Here is a 22,536-nt window from a genome sequence, read left to right as displayed (position 1 = left end):
CTGTGCTCACAGCATTATCAGTTTTATTCAACCCCCAAGTGACATTCAATCTTAGTACTTAGTACAGCATCCTTTTACAGTTATAACAGCTTTTAAACGTGAAGCATAGCTTGACACAAGTGTCTTGCAGCGATCTACGGGTATCTTCGCCCATTCTTCATGGGCAAAGGCCTCCAGTTCAGTCACATTCTTAGGCTTGCGCACTGCAACTGCTTTCTTTAAGTCCCACCAGAGGTTCTCAATCGGATTTAAGTCTGGTGACTGCGATGGCCACTCCAAAATGTTCCAGCCTTTCCTCTGCAACCATGCTCTAGTGGACTTGGAGGCATGCTTGGGATCATTGTCCTGTTGAAAGGTCCAACGTCTCCCAAGCCTCAGGTGTGTGACGGACTGCATCACGTTTCCATCCAATATCTCCTGGTACTGAAGAGAATTCATGGTACCTTGCACACGCTGAAGCTTCCCTGTACCTGCAGAAGCAAAACAGCCCCAAAGCATGATTGACCCTCCACCATGCTTCACAGTAGGCAAGGTGTTCTTTTCATCATAGGCCTTGTTCTTCCTCCTCCAAACATAGCGTTGATCCATGGGCCCAAACAGTTCTAATTTTGTTTCATCAGTCCACAGAACACTATCCCACAACTTTTGTGGTTTGTCCACATGGCTTTTGGCATACTGCAGTCGACTCTTCTTATTCTTTGGAGACAGCAAGGGGGTACGCCTGGGAGTTCTGGCACGGAGGCCTTCATTACGCAGTGTGCGTCTTATTGTCTGGGCTGAAACTTCTGTACCCACATCTGACAAATCTTTTCTCAGTTCCTCAGCAGTCACACGGGGACTTCTCTCCACTCTACGCTTCAGGTAGCGCACAGCAGTCGAAGTCAGCATCTTCTTTCTGCCACGACCAGGTAGCGTTTCAACAGTGCCCTTTGCCTTGAATTTGCGAATGATGCTTCCTAAGGTGTCTCTTGGTATGTTTAACATCTTTGCAATCTTCTTATAGCCATTGCCCTTCCTGTGAAGAGAAATCACCTCTTCTCTTGTCTTCCTGGACCATTCTCTTGCCTTCACCATGTTTGTAACCACACCAGTAAATGTCTAGAAGGAGCTGAGTATCACAGTCATTTTAAAGCTGCCTAATTGGTGCTTATTATGCTTGATTGCTGCTCGGTGACATCCACAGGTGTTTTCAATACCTGATGGAAAGCACCTGTATGAACCTCTGTTCTTCAGAGTGGTAGTCTTTAAGGGGTTGAATAATTGTGGCAATGAAGAAACCACATAAGAACCATTTACTACTGTATTACATAAACAATTGATGTCATTTTAGTTGCATTTGGGTAGTTACAACGTCCTTGTAGGATTTGATTCTGAATACAATTCCAAATGTACACTATAGTCCCTAAACCCCTTTACAGCATTGGGGGTTGAATAATTTTGGTCACAACTGTAGTTCTATACGATGTACAGACACCCAGATACACAGACAGGTCTGCAGGAGACCTGCATGGTACCAGTGATCTGCTGATTTCTGATGCAGTGCTTCAGAGGCTCCAGAAACTAAAAATAATAAATGCACATTTTTTTACCTGAAAAAAAATATGCTTTTTTTTTTTTTTTAGGTGAACTTATCCTTTAACAAAAAAAAAATGCTCATCTTGGCCCAAATTCTAAGAGCCACAGTATTGCCAATAGGCTCCCTTCAGCTGATCTTTTCCAAATAATTGACATAACAGCCTTGTTCTCCACTATGTCTTTGTGTAGATGGCAATCTTGTTTGGGAAGCAGGGGTTTGCTTCCTCATGTCAAATCTGCCTCCCTAATGAAAGGTAATTTTATGACAAGTAGGGTAATTTCAAGAAGCAGCAAGATCTGTGCAGAACTGATTAATCAGAAGCAAGGGATCCTTGCACTGCAGGCCCTCGGGTAAAGCTTCCTCTGCAGTAAGGAGAACAGTGAGCAGAGCAGTAGTGACATCACCAAATTTGACTCCAAATTTACTGAAAATTAGCAGTCAAAGAAACAGTGCTTTCTCACACTGCATTAACTGCAGATATACTGGCTACCGAATGGAGGTACCTAGGCACAATCACGTATCAGGAAGTGAATGATACTTTTCAAGAGCAATTCAAGACACAACAGGTACATTTTTAAAGTCCTGCTCCAGGGAAAATAAAAATACTCCTTTGTAATGGATCTGCCCCTGCACTGCAACAGTTACATTTTCATTTAGGTCTAGGGGATGGGAAAAGAAGTATAGTTGCCTGATCCTCCACTCCCACAACAGCTGGTGCTCCCCTACGTTCCAGTGGTGAACTGTCCCTCAGAGAACAAAGGACTGTGACCACCAAAACCTGGGGGAGAAGGGGCGGCCGAGACCAGTCTTATAGCCTGAAGGCAACCTGCAGGAAAGGAGGGTTAAAGATGTAAAAGTTATTTACTTGTTCCCCTAGACCAGGGGTCTCCAAATATATGGCCCTCAGACCGCATGCAGCTTGCTACAAGATTCTATCTGGCCTGCAGCTAGAGTCAGTGGCATATCCTCAATGTGCACTGATTTAGGATTACCCTTTCACTGCAATGGCGACAAACTTCAGTACCCTATATTGTCTATAGGAGATGATTCAAAAGCCCCTACAGATCATCAGTTTAGGAGGTCTTGTGCTAGAATTATTGCTCTCACTCTGGAGTGCGCAGCCATATGTAACATGTGCATGGCAATCAACGTTGTCACAAGTAGGCACCCCTGACGTGTGAGTTTACGTTCGTATGTACATATATGTGCGGGTGGGAGGGACCTCAATATTTGCTTGGGGGGGATGATATGTGCTTGGGTGTAACTTTATTTTTTTACAATGTGAAGTTTTTAAGGTGACAGGTTCTCTTTAATGAAACATGCAGGGTCTCCACTGAATGCAGATTGCATTGCAACACATTCCTTCCCGGCTTGCATTGCAACACATTCCTTCCCGGCTTGCATTGCAACACATTCCTTCCCGGCTTGCATTGCAACACATTCCTTCCAGGCTCGCATTGCAAGACATTCCTTCCCGGCTCGCATTGCAAGACATTCCTTCCCGGCTCGCATTGCAAGACATTCCTTCCCGGCTCGCATTGCAACACATTCCTTCCCGGCTCGCATTGCAAGACATTCCTTCCCGGCTTGCATTGCAACACATTGCTTCCCGGCTTGCATTGCAACACATTGCTTCCCGGCTTGCATTGCAACACATTGCTTCCCGGCTTGCATTGCAACACATTGCTTCCCGGCTTGCATTGCAACACATTCCATCCCGGATTGCATTGCAACACATTCCTTCCCAACTTACATTGCAAGACATTCCTTCCCAACTTACATTGCAAGACATTCCTTCCCGGCTTGCATTGCAACACATTGCTTCCCGGCTTACATTGCAACACATTCCTTCCCGGCTTGCACTGCAACACATTCCTTCCCAACTTACATTGCTAGACATTCCTTCCCGGCTTGCATTGCAAGACATTCCTTCCCGGCCTGCATTGCAAGACATTCCTTCCCGGCTTGCATTGCAACACATTCCTTCCCGGCCTGCATTGCAAGACATTCCTTCTCGGCTTGCATTGCAACACATTCCTTCCCAACTTACATTGCTAGACATTCCTTCCCGGCTTGCATTGCAAGACATTCCTTCCCGGCCTGCATTGCAACACATGCCTTCCCGGCTTGCATTGCAACACATTCCTTCCCAACTTACATTGCAACACATTCCTTCCCGGCTTGCATTGCAACACATTCCTTCCCAACTTACATTGCAAGACATTCCTTCCCGGCTTGCATTGCATGATGTAGGGGGACTCTGGTTGGAACTCTGATGTAAGAAGTACCCTGATGGGGATTTTTTTGACCAGCAAATATTTGTAAAATACACAATGCAGCCCTCATACTGAACTTTTTTTGTAGTATTAGAACACCTGTCAGATTTTTTTTAATCCTGTTTGTTTCCCATTAGGGAGATTTAATCTCTCTATTTGTCCTGGTGACCATTATCACAGAGACTGAGAGAAAATCCCAAATTTTGTGTGGTCACCAAAACAAGAATAGAGGGGAAATCTTCCAATGGAGACACTACTTCTGGGGACAAACAAAGATTCCCCCTCAATTAATGTTTTGGCTATGGGACAGGAAGTGAAGTCGCCCCGTTGAGGTTATAACACTTCCTGCCTCTATCCAACGTTTAACCCCTTGACGCACAAATATGCGGCCTAACAGAACTGGGCTTTTTTCCATTTTAAGTTAATGACACCCTGAAATCAGTTCACAAAACATGGTGAGATGTGCAGCATCAGATCACATAGGTGTGAATACCCATGTGATCCTATTCTACTGCAGACCAACAAAAGGGTCCTGCACCTTTTTGGTGCGAATGTGGTGTGATTTGAGCCATACAAAAAGTATGGCTCAAATCGCACCGCACAGAATTCGCATCTGATTAACAAAGGAATGTGGTGCGGTTGCTGTGTGAATCACATGTGGTATGTTACACCGCACAAGTGTTAACCCAGGCTTAGACTTAAGCTTTAGCTTGGGTTCACACTGATGCAGTACAGAGTTGTATGCGATTATAAACACACCCTGTTCATACGAACTTCTGCGGGTGTGCATTTTAAGTTAATGACACCCTGAAATCAGTTCGCAAAACGTGATGAAACGTGCAGAATCGGGTAGCATGGGTGTGAACACCCATGCGATCCGATTCTGATGCAGACAAAAAAGGGTCCTGCACTTTTTTGGTGTGGAAAATGTATGGCTCAAATTGCACTGCACATAAATTGCATGTGATTTGCACCAGCATGGTCCCTGTGTGAATCACATGCGGTATACCACACTGCAGCAGTGTGAACCCAGGCCTAAGGGAGAGCCTGACATCAACCAACACCCCCCCCCCTCCCGGAGAAAGCCTTCCACTATCACCATCCTCCATACACCGGCCAACCCCCCCCCCCCCCCCCCTCCTTCCCCAGCAAGCGAGAGAAAGACACTCACCTTCACAGCTCCAGACATTCCCTGGAATGAGAGTCAGGCTCTGCATACATGGTCAAGCAGCCCCACCTGGTCCCCATGCCGCATGTGTCCCTTCTTCTGTCTCTTCTTCCAGGGAGCAGTGCTGCCCCCCTGAGAAATGTCACCCTAGGCAAATGTCTTGTTTGCCTTGTGGTAAATAGACCCCTGGACAGGGGCGGACTGACCATTTAGAAACTCTGGCACTGCCCGAGGGCCCCGGGTCAGTAGGGGGCCACATGAGATGCCCCGGTGCCTTTTTCATAGGCTTTTTTTCGTTTGGGCAATGATCCCCTATTGCCCGGGGGCCCCATGAGTTGTCAGTCCGCCCCTGCCCCTGAACACAGCAAATTCCAATGTTTTGAATTCAGGTCTCGCTTGAATCCAACCCAATCCCCATGCTCATACTATGACCAGGGGCGGACTGACCATTTGGAAACTCGGGCACTGCCCGAGGGCCCGGGGTCAGTAGGGGGCCCCATGAGATGCCCCTGGTACCTTTTTCATAGGCTTTTTTGAGTTTGGGCAAGGACACAGGGGCCCCATGATCCCCTATTGCCCGGGGGCCCCATGAGTTGTCAGTCCGCCCCTGACTATGCCATGACCTGGATACATTAACCCTTCAAAGCCCGTCATGCCAGGAGGTTTGCTCTTACCAGCCAGACACCATGGTGCGCTTGTCATAGTGCATGTTGTTTGATCGCAGGTAGAGCGAGCCTTTCCTCTCCAGCATATCCCCCCTGAATACATCGTCCACCATATACATGGCCATGGCCGTACACACCTGTCAGCAGCGCAGGACACTGCACTGTATTCACTACACGTGTCCATCCGCACTGCTGCCTCCTACATAGAGCACACTAGAACTCACCTTATTACTGATAAAATCAGAGAGAACTCAGAGAGCACAAAAAACAAACTGGTGACCCGATAGTTTTGTTTTGGGGAACAAAAAACCAGCAGGAATACGGACTCTTCCCTGGTCTCCATGGTGACAGAGACGCTAACCGGTTACATGTGTTCGGGATCCCTCCGCCGCCAGTGCTGGATATGTAGTCCCTGCACAGTGACTGGAATGGATTGGTGTTGTCACATGGATGGCTGGCGGGCGATTCATCCTCATTGATTTCACTGACAATTACTATGCAGGCTTGTAAAGAAGAGACAACGTGATTAGCAAGAGAACAGCAAGTGTACATTGAATGCAGCGGGGAGGAGCTGCCCCCAGTCCTTTGTATGTAGTGGGAGCACATAGTCATCTGAGGGAGGGGATCACCAACCACTACCACAGGTTGTTCTGCATGACATTTCTCTGTAGTAACACTAGCATGATGTACTTCAGGGGTCTCCAAACTTCAGTACGACAGCCACATTGTATATTTCACAGATATTCGCAGGTCTAATAATGAAATACAATGTTGTAAATGAACGCATCATAGTTCAATGGACTACTCCTTACATGAGTCCCCTTTACATCAGAGTCCTTATTACAGCCCCCCCTTCCATCAGAGGGCCAGATAAAATCTTGCAGTGGTCCAGATTGGCCCACATGTTGTAGTTTGGATCAGTGGCATACTCCCTGCCTGCTTTAACCCCTTGATCCTGCAATAGAGCGCAGCAACCACTTGCATTACAGGCAGTTTCAGGGCACTTGCAGAGCACAAACACTTCAGTACAGGCTCTCCCCCAACACAGACCAACCTCCCCAGCACACACCCTAGCAGTAGAGTCCCCATCCCCTCAGCACAGACCCCCCAGTACAGACTGACCCCCTAGCACAGCCTGACACTCTCCAGCACAAAGCAACCTCTCCAGCACAGAGCCCTCAGTGCAAATGCCCCCCCCCCCCCCAGCCCAGATCCTTCAGTACAGACTCCCCCTTCCCCCTAGCACAAACCATCTCCCCCAACACAGACCCCTAATTACAGATGAACCCCCCCCCCCCAGCACAAACCCCCTAGTAAGGACTCCCCCCCCCCCCCCCAGCACAAACTCCCCAGTGCAGTTCCCCCAGCACAGACACCTTAATACAGACCCGCCACCCAGCACAATTCCCTCACCACAGACTAATCCCCTCCGACTCACCTCCCAGCACAGTCACCTCCAACACAAACCCCTCAGTACAGATGGACCCCCACAGCACAAACCCTTCAGTACAGACTCCCCCTCTAGCACAGACCAATTTATCTCAGCACAGAGACCCCTCAGTGCAAATGCCCCCCCCCAGCTCACATCCCTCACTACAGACTCCCCCTCTAGCACAGACCAATTTATCTCAGCACAGAAACCCCTCAGTGCAAATGCCCCCCCCCCAGCTCACATCCCTCACTACAGACTCCCCCTTCCCCCTAGCACAGACCAAACCCTCCAACACAGACCTCTCAGCAAAGACTAATTCCCTCCAACACAGACCCCTCAGTGCAGATGGATCCCTCAGTACAGACTCCCCCATCCCGACAGCACAGAGAACCCTCCCACCACAGACCCCTAGGTACAGACAACCCCCCCCCCAGCCCAAAACCTTTAGTATTGACTCTCCCCAGCTCAAACTCCCTAGGGGGGGGTGCCCCTGCACAAACCCCTCAGTACAAACCCACCTCCCAGCACAATCCCCTCAACATAGGCTAGTCCCCTCCAACACAAACCCCCCCCCCCAGAACAAACTTTTCCATACAGACCCACCTCCCAGCACAACAATCCCCTGAACTCAGACTAGTCCCCTCCAACACCCTCCCCCCAGCACAAACCCCTCAGTACAGACCCACCTCCCAGCACAATCCCCTCAACATAGGCTAGTCCCCTCCAACACAAACCCCCCCCAGAACAAACTTTTCCATACAGACCCACCTCCCAACACAACAATCCCCTGAACACAGACTAGTCCCCTCCAACACCCTCCCCCCAGCACAAACCCCTCAGTACAGACCCACCTCCCAGCACAATCCCCTCAACATAGGCTAGTCCCCTTCAACACAACCCCCCCCCCCAGAACAAACTCTTCAGTACAGACCCACCTCCCAGAACAATCCCCTGAACACAGACTAGTCCCCTCCAACACCCTCCCCCCAGCACAAACCCCTCAGTACAGACCCACCTCCCAGCACAATCCCCTAGTACAGCCCCCCAGCACAAACCCCTCAGTACAGATCCACCTCCCAGCACAATCCCCTCAACACAGACTAGTTCCCTTCAACACAACCCCCCCAGCACAAACCCCTCAATACAGACCCACCTTACAGCACAATCCCCTCAACACAGACTAGTCCCCTCCAACACCCCCCCCCCCCCAACACAAACCCTTCAGTACAGATTCCCCCCCAGCAAAGACTGACTCCATCCAGAACAGACCCCTTAGCACAGACTGACTATTTTGTGCAACACAAAATAATGTCAGGCGGTCATAGCACCTCCTGCAAGTCCACACCTAGTGCGGAACCCCTCCCCCGCCATACCCTTGATGTACTTGATCACAGCAATTTGCATGCCTGAAAATACTGAAGGTTATCAAACATGAATACATTCAAATTTTGGCTGCTTCATGCAGAATCTAGCAAAATTCATTCCATGGGTGGCCCACCCACCTTGAGAAAAAAAGATTATTTAGTCAACTTTTTCCAAAGAGCCAGGTGAAAAATTCTTCATCCAGTTAGATGTAGACACTGTTTAGGTTTTCTGATAGCCAAGGGTGTTCCTTGTCAGCATACAACACTTAGCACTGCAAATTCCTCCATCCATACTGTTATGCATGACTTAGGGAATCAAGTGATTTTTCTCTTTCAGCTCATGGGGCTGAACAAGAGAAATCTTAGCACCTAAATTTACTTACTTGTAGCACCCTCCTAGATTAGGTGCTAGAAGTGAGGCAAATGTAGTTTTTTGGCTCTGCTGTTAGAAGTAGAGACATAATTGTGTTTTGCCTACTGTGAGTTCTGCAGCTGCAGGCTTACCTGAATCTTCTGGAAACATATGTAGCACTACCCCCTTAGGCATCTCTAGAGATTTGTGTCCCCCTATAGTCCTGCACAGCCAGGGCAACATGCATTTTTTTCCACAGATTTGCATTCAGAGTCAGTAAACAGTCCTTGAGCTTGATTTTTATGTTTTATTAAGAGGTGTTGAACTAGTATGGATTAAGGGGTGTAAAGGATGCCCAATGTATCTGCAACTGAAGACAAACTTCTTAGCAACTATGTACAAGTCTTTACACAGTAGGAGTTCTTCTTGGAGAGCTCTCCAGCCTCTCCTAGTGTACCACCCCAGAACCCAGATAATCCTCTTCTTGTCCAGCTGCCTGAGGGAATCCCTTGGCAAGGGAATCCGGTGCCTGCTACTTTAAATGAAACAGTCCCAGGTAAGGAGCTAATCAGGTTTCCCACCAGAGTGCTCTTTTTTCCCTTGTTTGCCCAAGGGGTGTAGGAATACTCACTCAATCTCAGTTCAGATTTACAGATTTAGGTAGGTGACTGCCTTCAAGCCTTCTGCTGGGCTGGCTCCTTTCCTGGCTCTACAGATGGTCCTTTCTCTGGGGGTCTGTGAGACTAAGCGATCATCCTTTCCTGCCTGTTGGTAGGCCTATTCCCACTGGGCCCCCTCCCAGGCTCCTGCATTTAAGCTTCCTCACATCTTCCACCCGAATTCTCCTGCTGCTGAGTAGGCTTAGCCACTTTAGGGCTGTTCTAACCCCATGCCAAGCCTCCTGCTTGGAGATTGTCCAGGATCCCTTAGGAAAGGAGACCAGCTCCTCCTCACCCCCGCCCACTGCTTCTAAAATCTTCTCCAAAATTCTAGAGCAGGGGGAGGTATCAGGGAACTGATCTGCAGAGCCTCTAAGCCCTGACCTGAATTTGACTATTGCTCAGGCTGCTACTCAGCCTCCTGTCTAAAAAAAAATCAACTTGCTCCCACTAGCTAACTAGGAGGGTGCTAAGCAGAAAGTAGCAGGGTCCTTCACTGGCAGGAGATTGACCCAACCTGGAAATGTTGTCAAACCTTCTTAGTCTTAGGAGAGGCCTAAAGAAACCCCAGATGTTTCTAGCTCACCAAGGAGCAGAAGAGTCCTCCTTCTGAAGTCGCAGGAATGCCGAAGCAAAGTCCAGAGTGGATCTTTCCAGGATACCCTGTGCCACAGATCACAGTGAGTAGTCTGCAGAGAAACCTGAGAGAGTGACTGTTGCTTGTGCACCCCTTCTGGATAGAGGGACCGTTCCAGACCTATCTGCCAGGGCTGCACCATAGAGGAAGCCCCCCCTGCTGAAGCTGTTGCTATCCTTTTGTGGAGGAAAACTCTGACTTGTATTGATCTTTTTATTTCAAGATAGTGTCCTCAGCAAGTTCCCTAGTTCCAGGCATCCCAAAGCTTTTTCCAATCCCTATCCCAGATCTACCAAAACAAATAAAACAACAACAATAAAAAAAAAAAAAACCCTGCCTGGTTACTGTCTGAAGATTGAGTGAGATTTGATATCCCTACACTAAAATACATTGTGCCTGGCTACTTGTACACTTGAGGGGTCAGAACCTGGGATCAAATATAGCAGGACCAATCTGGTAGGACCACTACATGCTTAAAAATAAAGAATAAGCACAAGGAATATTACTTTTGGGGTGATGTGTCCCCAGTTGCCGCAATCTTCAGGCAGAATGGGGTAAATGGAAATAAGGTAGCTGTGAAAAGCACTCATAAAGAGAGACCAAATATACCCACACATTCTGCACAGCTCAGATTTTTTTAAAATAACAAACATATCATACTTACCTGCACTGTGCATTGGTTTTGCACAAACCAGCCTCCATCCTCCTCTTCTTGAGTTCCCTGCCAGCGCTCCTAGCCCCTCCCCCCTGCTGTTTGCTCTGGAGGCATTCATGTGTGCTTGCTCCTGAGCCGCCTTTGCGTGTCTATAAGTCACACAGTGTAGATATATGCAAGCACACCACGGATCTTCAATTAAGTCTAAACAGTTTTTTATTGATGTATGATCACATCACTAACAAGAGAGCGCACCGTTTCTCAGTCACGCAGGACCCCTTCGTCAGGCATGTGATGATGTCAATAAAAAAACATGGACTTAACTTGCAGATCTGTGGTGTGCTGGAAAATATCTTCACTGTGTCATGCATGATCCAGTCTCCAACTGCTGGTTGCTGCAGCACCCAGTATCCTAGAGCCTCTTCCAGGAATATGTGCGATGGGAATATGGATGGTTCACAGACACACAGAGTGTGGCTTAGCTATACCTCCTGTTCCTTCCTCACTGGATGTGATTGACAGCAGTGGGAGCCATTGTCTCAACCAATGAGGAGGGAGAGAACCGGGAGAGCCATTGCTCTTGTGCACATCACTGGATTGAGATAGACTCATAAGTATTAGGAGGGGCTGAGAGGGGAGCTGCACACTGGAGGTGCTTTACCTTCATGCATGAAGACAGAGACCAAGAAAGGGACTGAGGACATATATTCATCAGTCCCTTTCCCTGCAGACTCAGCTGCACAGATGAATGAACAGGAAGTGCTCTGAGGCTTCCTGTTCATTCACAAACTGAAGCATAGTAAACACAGTTTACTGTGCTTCATTGATGAATGGAAACAGGAGCAATTGGTACCAATTGCTCACTGTGCTCATTCAGTAAATGAAGAAACTGGTAAATAAGACATATTTACTAGCCCCTTCCCCCTCTGTGCCCACAGCAGCTGCCAGTGGAAGAGGAGAGGAGGGAAGCCTGCAGTGCTGCGAGGAAAAGGGCACACAGGGGACCTGGACAGCAGGGGGGTAAGGGGGGTAAGGGCGATCCCCCTACTTTGCACTAATAGGGAGGTAGCAGAGGAGAAGTCGGTCCAGAACTGATGGCACTGGGGCCCGTTACAGGAGGGACAGTTGTACTGCCTTTTCAGCGACCCTGGCTAGAGATCAAGATTCAGCAGACTTTGGGCTAGCGACAGAATTACATTTCCATGTGCCTGGCTGTATAGGGAAAAATTTCATATGGACAGATAGACTGGCAGCCTCTATGGCGTTCCTTCCACTGGTGATTTGTTCCTTGATATGGGTTTTACATACTATACAAGTCTATGGGAATGAAAAACCCCTAAAAGCAGGTCAAGTGCAGGTCAGAAGGAGATCAACTGCAACTATCAAAGAATTCTGAATTATCTCAGAAGTGTCTCAAACTCAACATAGCCCTTTGCATTCATCTTTTTTGCCTGTACAGACCAACAAATCATTTGGTTTCATGTCTTTTACATGGTAATGGGTCTTCTGACTCATCTCAGCCTACCTTCCACAAGTGCCAGAATTTGTGGCTGTTGTGAGTAGTTACGTTTCGCTTTAAGGTTGCTCCCCTTGAGGAGCAGGTACCCGATTTTGACAGGTACCTGATTTTGACAGGTACCCGTTCCCAGTTCCACTGCGATCACCTAAGAGATCGGTAGTGGAAGTTCTCCCCCCCTCCTGCCCCACAGTCTTCTGGGACACGTGATAGGTCCCAGAGGACTGCTGGACCATTCACAATGTGCAGCACTGCTCTCACACATGAAGTGGGCACCCGGTTGTGAAGCCACAAGTTGTCACAGCTGGGTGCCCAGACTTAAGATGCCAGCACCAGGGACACAGGATGGCCGGTGAACACGGCTGCGGTGAGGACGACGCTGGATCCTGGGACAGGTGAGTGGCTGTTTTTTAAAAGTCAGCAGCTACAACTCCGCTTTAAAGAATTAAAGATGCAAGCATGTTTCTTACTGATTGTAAAGGATGTTTTATATCAGTCCTTGTTGCAATGTGCATATATTATAGAGACTATATACTGTATACTAGCTTAGACATTTTTTAATTGATATTGTAGTTAGAGTGGTTGTAAACATCTCAAATGAAAAACTAACAGAGCATATCTTTCTATAGTGTGTACTTGCCTCAATCCAAAACACCAAGTGAAATTCTTATCTGCTGTCTCCTCTCTCTGCTATCTGCATGTGTCACTTCTCACAAGTTATGCCAATATGACAGAATGCAGATGATTGACAGCCTCAGCTCTGCATGTTTTTCTACTAGACTGTGTGTGTGTGTGTAGGGGGTGTCTTTTCCCTCCACTCAGGTCACAGATTACACTCAGCTTTCTGCTCTATGCTGTGCAGTAAGTGATATCAGATCTCTGCCCCCTACCTCTGGAAGCTCAGAAAGTCTGTGTAAAATCTGTGCTTTAGGAAGCTGAGGAGAAGGAGAGAAGGCTGCAGATGAACAGGTAAAACTCAAGTAGGAGGATTTGTTTCATCTCTTTGTATCACCTGAGCCTAGTTACTACTGTCAGGGATGCGGGTGTGACCAGAGATGTGTGTACTGACACAGGGAAACACAGGCTCCAGATATGGTATAAACAAGACAATTTATTAAGACTAACAATACAAACATAAACGCAGTGCACCAAACCCCAAGCTAACACAAATACATACAACAAGGTGAAACAAACCCAAACCTAAACTGGTATAGACAGACAGGTATATACACATATAGAGCACAACGTAGTCAGGCAGGCCGGGTCGATAACTATCGGGCAGGTAGGTACAGAAGGAGCAGGTGGAGAGAATGGTCAGGGTCACTAGCCAGGGATAAAAGAGGAGAAGTCAGCAGAGGTCAGGATCAGGCAGGGTCGGCAACAAGTCAGGCAGGAACAGGAACAGGAATGCAGGTTACAAGGTACAGGGGCCCATAGAAAAACACACACCAAGGCACAGACTGCAGGTCTGGCCATCCCTTAAATACACCTGCAATCAGCCCCAGGTGATGGCTAATTGCCGAAGTGAACCTCTGGTTGTTGAGAGCACCCGCTGGCCAGCCCTGGTACTGCAGCCCATAAGGCAGGTGAGTCCCACCACTATTGGCAAGTCCATTCCTGACAACTACACTGTGTATATGAAAGGGTGTATTATCACTTTAAGGATTGTTTAAAGAGTTGTTTTCAAATTTTTTTAATTGAATACAAATCTGAAGGGTATTTTACGTTTTCTAGTGAGCATGCTACTAATATGTTTTGAAATGTATCAATTGTTTATAGTGTTACTAAACCCAGGACCCTGAATTCACTATATCTGGTTTCCTACAGTACACAGAACATGGAATGCAATTATTTTAGTAAATATAAACTGCTAAATACCTTTTCTCATCAGCATTATACAGCAGTCTTCTGACTTCTATCAGTGTTCAGCAGAGCACTAAGCTAAGTTAAAGCTTGTAGGAGGAGTTTTTATTCTCCTCTGACTGTCCTATGAGTCTGCATGACCCCTGACACTCTGTCTGGCCAGTGCTGATTGGCCCTGTGCTGATCACATACACCCTCCCAAACACAAAAAAAATATTTCTAGCAACACACACCAAACTGAGCATGTGCAGAGTGCCTTCCAGGGCTCTGTAATATCAGCATATGGATTGGGGACTTTGGAAGAAGGGGAGGATTAGATTAGAGAAGACAGGATCAAACAGCCTTTTTACACAATGCAGAGGATTAACCCCTTAGGTTCCACAGTGAGTATAACAAGCATGCTTTACTGCATATACAGACTGATCTTACTGTTTTGGGTGTAGTAACATTTTAAATAAGCAGTGTTAATAACGTTTACATGACTTATAAGCAATGTACTTAAATACATATTAGGTAATTAAAGAATAAGTTCACCTTTCAACAAAAAATAAAACATTTTTTGAAGGTAAAAAATTAGCATTTTGTATTTTTTGTTGTAGGAGCCTGGAAAGCACTGCACCAGTGATCAGCAGATCGCTGATGCCATGTAGGTCTCCTGCAGACCTGTCAGTGTATCTGCTTGCCAATACTTACTGACAGGAAGAATCAATGAACTACCATGGTGCTCACAGGGACTTGTAGTTTCTCAATCACAGAACACTGTGAATGAGTGATGTGGCTGGGTGGGCGGAACCCTGCAAAACTGCATTTTTTAAACAATTTTTACAGCTAGCAGGGTGGAGAAGATCCTTCACTAACTGTCAAAACGGGGCAGTGGGGGCTGTCCTTTCATAACACCCTGAATATGGGTGGAACGTGTAACATATTATGAAAGGTAAACTTATCCTTTAAGTAATTGAAAAACAGTGCAAACATTAAGGCTGCATTCACACTTGGAAATTTGGAATCACCAGCAGAATCGTTGAGATCCTGTATGCAATTCGAAATTGCAGCAAAACATGCAACAACACGTTTGGGTGCCATAATTCCTAATGGAAGCCCAAACAAGGTGCCATTATTCTTAATGGCAACCCAAACGCGGTGTGATTCAAACACATGTTTAAAAATCACCTAAGCTTGTTTCCCAAAAAAGAGAGCAGGAGCTTCTTTTGGGCGACAAATGTGCATATTGCAGTCCATTGAAATGAATGGGCTGCCCTTTGCACGACACATGAAATTGCATAGAAATCATTCAACAAAGACTGTGAGCAGGAATCTTCATTCCTGCTACATGATATGTGAATGGGACCTAGGTGCCCATTCATATATATGCAGATTGGATGCAATTTGAACTGCATCCAATCCGCATTACATGTGAAATAACATTGCTTCCTACTGTGCCTGTTCACATATGTCTAGTGCACTGCCGGTGCAGATTCAGTGCAGTTTAAAAAGAGTCATGTCCAATTTCTGAGCAGTGCGGTCCAGTTCAGGTGCGGATTGCAGGCTCATTGACTTCTATAGAAACTGTTTCTAAACCACATATGTGCAAACAGGAGAAAATCCTGAGTTGATCCTTTCCTGAACCTGACGTAAACTTGACCTGAACCGGTGAACTACTACTGTGTCAATTAATTGTGAAACCTGAGCTTCAATCCACACTGCATATGTGTGAGTCAACACTAATGGATTTTTTTTCTTGTTCCATAATATTTTTATTAGAAAGTAAGAAGGCAAAGAAAAACAAAACATGATACCAAAGCATTTCTCCTACAAGGTACTGGTACCAGTATGAAAGTCCTCTGGACAATCCATGGGCTGACATCTGCCCAATAAAACCAACCAGGAATGTAAGGTCTTACCCACAGTGCAAACAAGTTGCAGAATAAATTCATAACAAAAGTACAAGCCAATACAAAGACAAAAAACACATTGGTAGAACATAGTGACCAAATACGTAACGGTGAGACCCTAATAGATTTTGATTTGTTTATTAAACACAAATTAATTCTGCAGTGCAGAATACATAGACCATGCATGTCCATCACAGCACCTGAAGGGTTTTACTGCCTTAGGTCTATGTCATACGTACATTCACCGGCCACTTTATTAGGTACACCTGTTCAATTGCTTTGTAACGCAAGTTGTTAACCAGCCAATCACATGGCAGCAACTCAATGCATTTAGGTGAAGAAGGCTTGCTAAAGTTCAAACTTTAAAAAAAGTTCAGAATGGGGAGAAATTGAGATTTAAGTGACTTTGAACATGACATGGTTGTTGGTGCCAGATGGGCTGGTCTGAGTATTTCAGAAACTGCTGATCTACTGGGATTTTTAAACACAACCATCTCCTATATTGTAAGCTGGAAAGAGCAGGTCCCTCGAACCCCTCGTGTATTGTTTTGTTACTGTATTGTCTCATCTTCTGTCCCCCACTATAATGTACAGCGCTGAGCAAACCTTTCTGGTGCTATATAAATACTGTATAATAATAATAATCTCTAGGGCAGTGGTTCTTAACCTGGGTTCGATCGAACCCCAGGGGTTTGGTGAGTCAGTCTCGCGGGTTCGGCAGAGGTGAAGACCCACACCCGACTCATATGATTCGTGCAGTAAATATTCATTATTATGTTTTTGTGTGAAAATCATGTTTTAATGGTTTTGTTCTTAACGGTTTTGTTCATTTTGTGCACCTATGTATAAATATATACCTATGTTTTGAATTTTAAAAATCATATTTTATTTTTCCAATTAAGAAGGGTTCGGTGAATGCGCATATGAAACTGGTGGGGTTCAGTACCTTCAACAAGGTTTAGAACCACTGCTCTAGGGTTTACAGAGAATGGTCCGAAAAAGAGAAAATATCCAGTGAGTGGCAGTTGTGTGGACGAAAATGCCTTGTTGATGTCAGAGGTCAGAGGAGAATGGGCAAACTGGTTGCTGCAACATTCATATGGTAGGGTCAGAATTTGGTGTAAACAACATGAAAGCATGGATCCATCCTGCCTTGTATCCAAGGGCGGACTGACAACTCATTTGGCCCCTGGGCAATAGGGGATCATGGGGCCCCTGTGTCCTCACCCACACTCAAACCAAACCCAAAAAAAGCATATGAAAGGTACCAGGGGCATCTCATGGGGCCCCCTACTGACCCCGGGCCCTCGGGCAGTGCCCAAGTTCCCAAATAGTCAGTCCACCCCTGCTTGTATCAATGGTTCAGGCTGGTGATGGTGTAATGGTGTGGGGAAGACTTTCTTGGCACTAACAAGGTGTACTTAATAAAGTGGCCAGTGAGTGTATATAGACACACATTTGCTAGGGCCTATTTTGGATACAAGGTATTAACCCCCGGGGATTTAAAAGCTTCAAGGACATTTTTCCAATGACTAAGCCCATCTTACTAAGTGTTTTAAATTTGAAAAAATGGAACAGTAAGAAAGAAAGCATGTCAATGCTGCAACAGAATACACGCTTTGTTATTTCATAACTATGCAAATTTACTCTCAATATAATTAAAAAAACTCACACCTTCTACAAGCACTTAAAAGTTAAAATATCTTTAAAATGGAAATATATTTTGCCTTTGCTGCATTCTCAGGTCATAAAATGCAAATGAGTGGATACTGGTTATGAAATAGCAAACATTTTATGTTTTAACCTCTTTCTAAGTTTAATAATTTATGCATTTTTTTTTCACCTCATATGAAATGACAATAATCCATTACAATAGCAAAATCATTCTTCAACCTATTAACATTGCTGTAACTAAATTTAGAAAAAAAGGAAATGAACAGTGCTGGTACCCAGAGCAGGTCCTAAGATATGCTGCTTCCAGGGCAAAATATAAAAGGAACACCAAATAACAACCAAATCAAGTAAAGAAAATCTGTGCTGAAAGAAAAGAGATGTCATTTTTTTTATCTCTCCTTAAAATACCAGTTAGTTGCCTGTTGGTCACACTGGCCTATTTACTTTAAAACCTACTCTGGGTCTGTGGCTCACAAAGAGTTGGAATGAGTAAGAAAACAGCCAGGGCAGTAGTATGATAGTAGTAGTGCAGAGAGATACAAAGCATCATGTCCACGCTGACAGGAGAGAGCTCTGTTGCTTACACACAGATCTCTCCCCTCTCAGCCCTGACGACGATCACTGAGTCCTTAGCCATGCCACCCTGTAGCAGTACTTCTCCTATAGGGAGGAGGGCAAGTAGTAGAAAATATTTACTTGTTGCAGTAAAGCTGTGCTGAATCATTCAATCGTGCACAGGGGATAAATAAAAAGACTGTAACAGGGCGTACTGTCCCATTAATGTGGTCTTGCCTTTCTGGGCACAGAACACTCCTCCTGTTGTGACAGGTCCCACCCCCGAGCTATTTAAGGGAAGGTGGAGTTTGTTTTGGGTACAGTCCTGGCCAGTGAAGAAGACATTGAATAGTTTACACTCCACAGGTAGCATCTATTTCTTGGGGGGGTGATATGCCAATAATCATTGTTAGGTGAAGCAAGTAGCATGTTGGACATAGTTCCCACATGGCTGCAGGCAGTCAAATAATGGAAAGGGAGCCTTACAATATGCTGGACTGATCTTGGTTTCAAAGGACAAAGTTCATATCTAATACCTGGAAGAATTGCCTTTTAGTAACCAGTTCAGGGTAGAGGTGGTGTTGGTTTCGGAGACAATGGGTCAGTTGGTGGAGGTGGCTGGTAAGGTTCTTCCATTAGACTTGCACTTGCTGTATTACTTGGGCACTTGCTTTGATTGGGCCCCATTTGAGGCATGTGATTACCTAAAGACTGAACCTGGAACCACGAGTATAGCAGAGGCCTATTATGTAAAGTGTATCAAGTACCACTTCCCAGGCTTAGGGATGATGCAATGGAACCTGTTTACATGTGTATAGTAACTGATGTCTGAGCTTCAGCTCATCACCCTTGCAAAGTTGTTGACTGAGCTCCTATGTCAAAGGACTGGCTTGGAAATTTATATGCCCTCTAACAGCACATAACTTTGCTTGTGGTTAGATGACGTAAAAACCACTTCACTTTGTTCATTTTGAGTGTAAATTGTATAGTCCTTTGATAAAGCAGCCCCTTCCAACTCACTGAAAACAATGCATTCAAGGTATTTGTTTTTAATCAACAATCAGTAAATGCTAGGAATTAGTCTTCACCTGATACTAGCTGCTTGGAGGGTATTTATCTACTCTTCTAGAATCTCTCAGAGCCTTAGTATTTTACCTGTGTGTCCATACTACCTTTTTGCTGTTTCTAGGAACCTATGATCATAGACATTGACCTGCTCCAAGTGAACCTCCAGATCTTGATCTTACTACCTGTATCTGCTCCCTGTAAACCTCCTGATAATATCCTCAGCTGCACCCTGTGAGCCTGACCTCCATGATGGCCTTGTTCCTGACCTGTTTTACCCACTGCTCCTTGCTTCCCTACTATGTGTATTTTATGTGTTCCCATTCACAAAGAATATGTAAAAAAAATATTTTTTACCTTTTAAATGTTTCTTAGGAGAAGGTATCATGACTGACTGCAATAGAGAGGCTTAGGACAAGCAGAGTTTCTTCTCATTAATGTGCAACGGAAAAGCCCAGCTTCTAAATCTTTTATCCTTTGTTAAGAACGACAGTGTACAAATCTAGTTTACAACTGATAATGAGATCTGCCAGCACAAGAGCAAAAAGTGTTAATTATGGTAAACACAGCTCCCTAGCCCCCTTATAAACAAAGAGAACTTAGTAGCATTTTCCAGTACCAGAGTTATCAGGAAAGAGCATCTAAAAGAGGTAAGCTGCAATTTTTTTTTTATGTGAATAGGAACATGTAACAAATACAGTGTACAGTAGGTATTATTCCAATTTACCTGTAAAAGTAGAAAATACACTTTAAATCTTGCTGTCTGTGATTAAAGTGATTGTAATGCTTTATGGGTTTTTTTTAACTAAAATAACAAACATTAGTTTTGCACAGAGCAGCCCCGATCCTCCGGGGTCCCCTGCTGGTACTCCTTACCTCCGCCAAGTGCCCTCAAAGGAAGCCTCTTCTTATGAGGACACCCCTGAGCTGAGCTGTTTGCATCCAGTTAGACACACAGCCCGGCTTGGCAATCCCCCCTCCACACTCTCTGCTCACAGGTTTTGACTGACAGCAGCAGGAGCCAGTCAGTGAGCCAAGGGAGGAGGCAGAAGAGGTGCTGCAGATGAGCAAGATCAGGTAAGTACTGTATATAGGGGGGTGCAGGGAAGCTACTTTTAAAAGGTTTTTTTACCTTAATGCAGAAAATGCATTAACCTAAAAAACCTTTTACCTTTACAACCACTTTAAAGCGGTATTAAACTAAAAACCAAAAATATATTATATTGTAGCTTACCAATTATTAGACATGGCTGAATCAGTTTTCTTTTCTTAGTCTTTTTTCCTTCTGTTTATCTGGTGATCTGGCCACTAACACACCTCCTGTACTGAAAACCAAAAATGTATTATATTGCAGCTAACCAATCATTAGATGTGCTGCCTGAATCGGTTTTCTTTTTTTAGTCTTTTTTTCCTTCTGTTTAGCTGGTGATCTGGCCACTAACACACCTCACGTATTAGTGAGACACCACTCTGGAGGAATAAGCACAGGACACAGCAGACAACAGCATGTTCAGTCTGGGGGGAGAAGAGAGGTAAATGTATTAGCAGATTTGAATACAATAACAAATTGAAGCCATACTCCAGCTCACACTTTATATTCAGTTACAGGAAACTATTTTTCCCTTGGGATAAAGGTTTTACATGAATAAATAAACGATGATCATTTGAATCACCCCTGAGAGGGGTAAATGGATTGTCTCATACATGTAAACTGATATATTCTGCATGTGCATTTTTGTTGTGGATCAGTGTGAAAGTAGCTCTACTATATAGTATATGACTGATAGCCATCTTTCCTTCTTGACAAATTGCTTCAGTCTCTCATGCACGCTCCCTATACCCTGTGTGATCCTACTCATCAACAAATGATCCTAAGTCTACCTTCCAACCAAAACAGGAGCAACAAACTCAAAATAAAAACATTTTCATCCAACATGTTTCACTACAAAATCACAGCTTCATCCTGAGTGATGAGGAGTGAAATTGTGATTTTATTTTGATCTGAGACACATATAACTTTTTGGGGGGGATGCTGAGCACTTGAGCACTGTTTTTTATTTTTATCACAAAGTTTGATTCTGATGGAATATGTGTTCCTAGGTACAGAGTCAATTTTTTTTTTCTTTTAGAAAAATCTCCTTCTTGGTATCATATGCCACCCATACCACAGAATTATTTTCCTTAGTGTGCCCCAGGGTTTTTCATAATCGTAGCAATGTCCCTTAAAAATACACATTTGGGGGATTTACTAAAACTGGGGCACAGAGAAGCTGGGGCAGCTGTGCACAGTAACCAATCAGCTTCCAGGTTTAATTTGTAAGCGGGTTATACTTAGCTTGTTAGGTACTGCCCTGGAAGGGAGGGTTGGGGATAGCTTAGATCCCAGGTGTTTCGTTTAGCTGGATCTTTGGGTTTTACCTACTGTGGTTATAAAAAGGGACAGTGGCTTGGAGCCAAGAGCCCGTGGGGAGGGTGGGATTAGAGAAGAGGGACAGCCCCAGGAGAATTCTTGGTACTGATAGCCACAGTGCCGCTACTGGAATCGAGGGGACCTGCTACAGGTCCGTTGGCTTTGCATATGTGAGAGCCTCATACATGTGGGTCTTCACTGGAGATACTAGCCACTGCAGCCTACCACCCCATGGTCCGTTATAGACATGGACTCTATCTTTGCAGGTACACCGGGGTAGCACATAGCCTGATTAGGAGTAGGGTCTACAGACTGTGCCTTTGTTCAACTTTGTACCGTTTTGCACTTTGTACAGTATTGTGGTAAAACTTTGCTTTCTGCCTGGTTTGAAGTACTGTAACTTAAAGTAGTGTAATGCAAGTAACCAGCACATTGCTACAGTATTAGGTCACTAACATATTGGGGTATGCGTCAGCATGTTAAGAGTCAGTGCAAGTTATACACATGGTTGCCATGAGCAAGGAAGGCAAATCAGCAAGCAGCCTGTCAGAAACATGTACTTATTATAGCTGGAATAGCCTCTAGCCGCAAGGGAGATGTCAGCACTCCCTACGCCCCAATCCATTTCTCTTAGCATCTAGATAGAACTGCATTGCAGAGGTTCCCATCCTGTACAGAGGTATGGAAGCTCAAGAGTTAATGTCAAGAGCATGACAGGGTTCCATGCTGCTACTGGGACCAGTAGTGGAAAATGCTGGAGAGGTGGCTGTGGTCAGT

The 22,536-nt window shown here is 45.3% G+C and overlaps 1 protein-coding gene across 1 annotated transcript in view; it reads right to left on the bottom strand.

The window, feature by feature from the left end:
- The window catches only part of CFAP95 (cilia and flagella associated protein 95), a 33,274-nt gene extending 27,461 nt beyond the window's left edge, over positions 1-5,813 (bottom strand). Inside the window, exon 1 of the mRNA XM_089691028.1 lies at positions 5,695-5,813. Coding sequence (XP_089547154.1) covers positions 5,695-5,810 — 116 coding nt within the window. The 5' untranslated portion in view covers positions 5,811-5,813. The remainder of the gene's footprint in view (positions 1-5,694) is intronic.
- Positions 5,814-22,536: the final 16,723 nt, after the last annotated feature.

The sequence above is a fragment of the Staurois parvus genome, unplaced genomic scaffold, assembly GCF_062004578.1.
Source record: "Staurois parvus isolate SC_StPar_1 unplaced genomic scaffold, SC_StPar_1.0 ptg000549l, whole genome shotgun sequence".
NCBI classification, from domain to species: Eukaryota; Metazoa; Chordata; class Amphibia; order Anura; family Ranidae; genus Staurois; species Staurois parvus.
The sequence above is the reverse complement of the archived record's forward strand: the minus strand, read 5'-3'. Positions and strand labels throughout refer to the sequence as shown.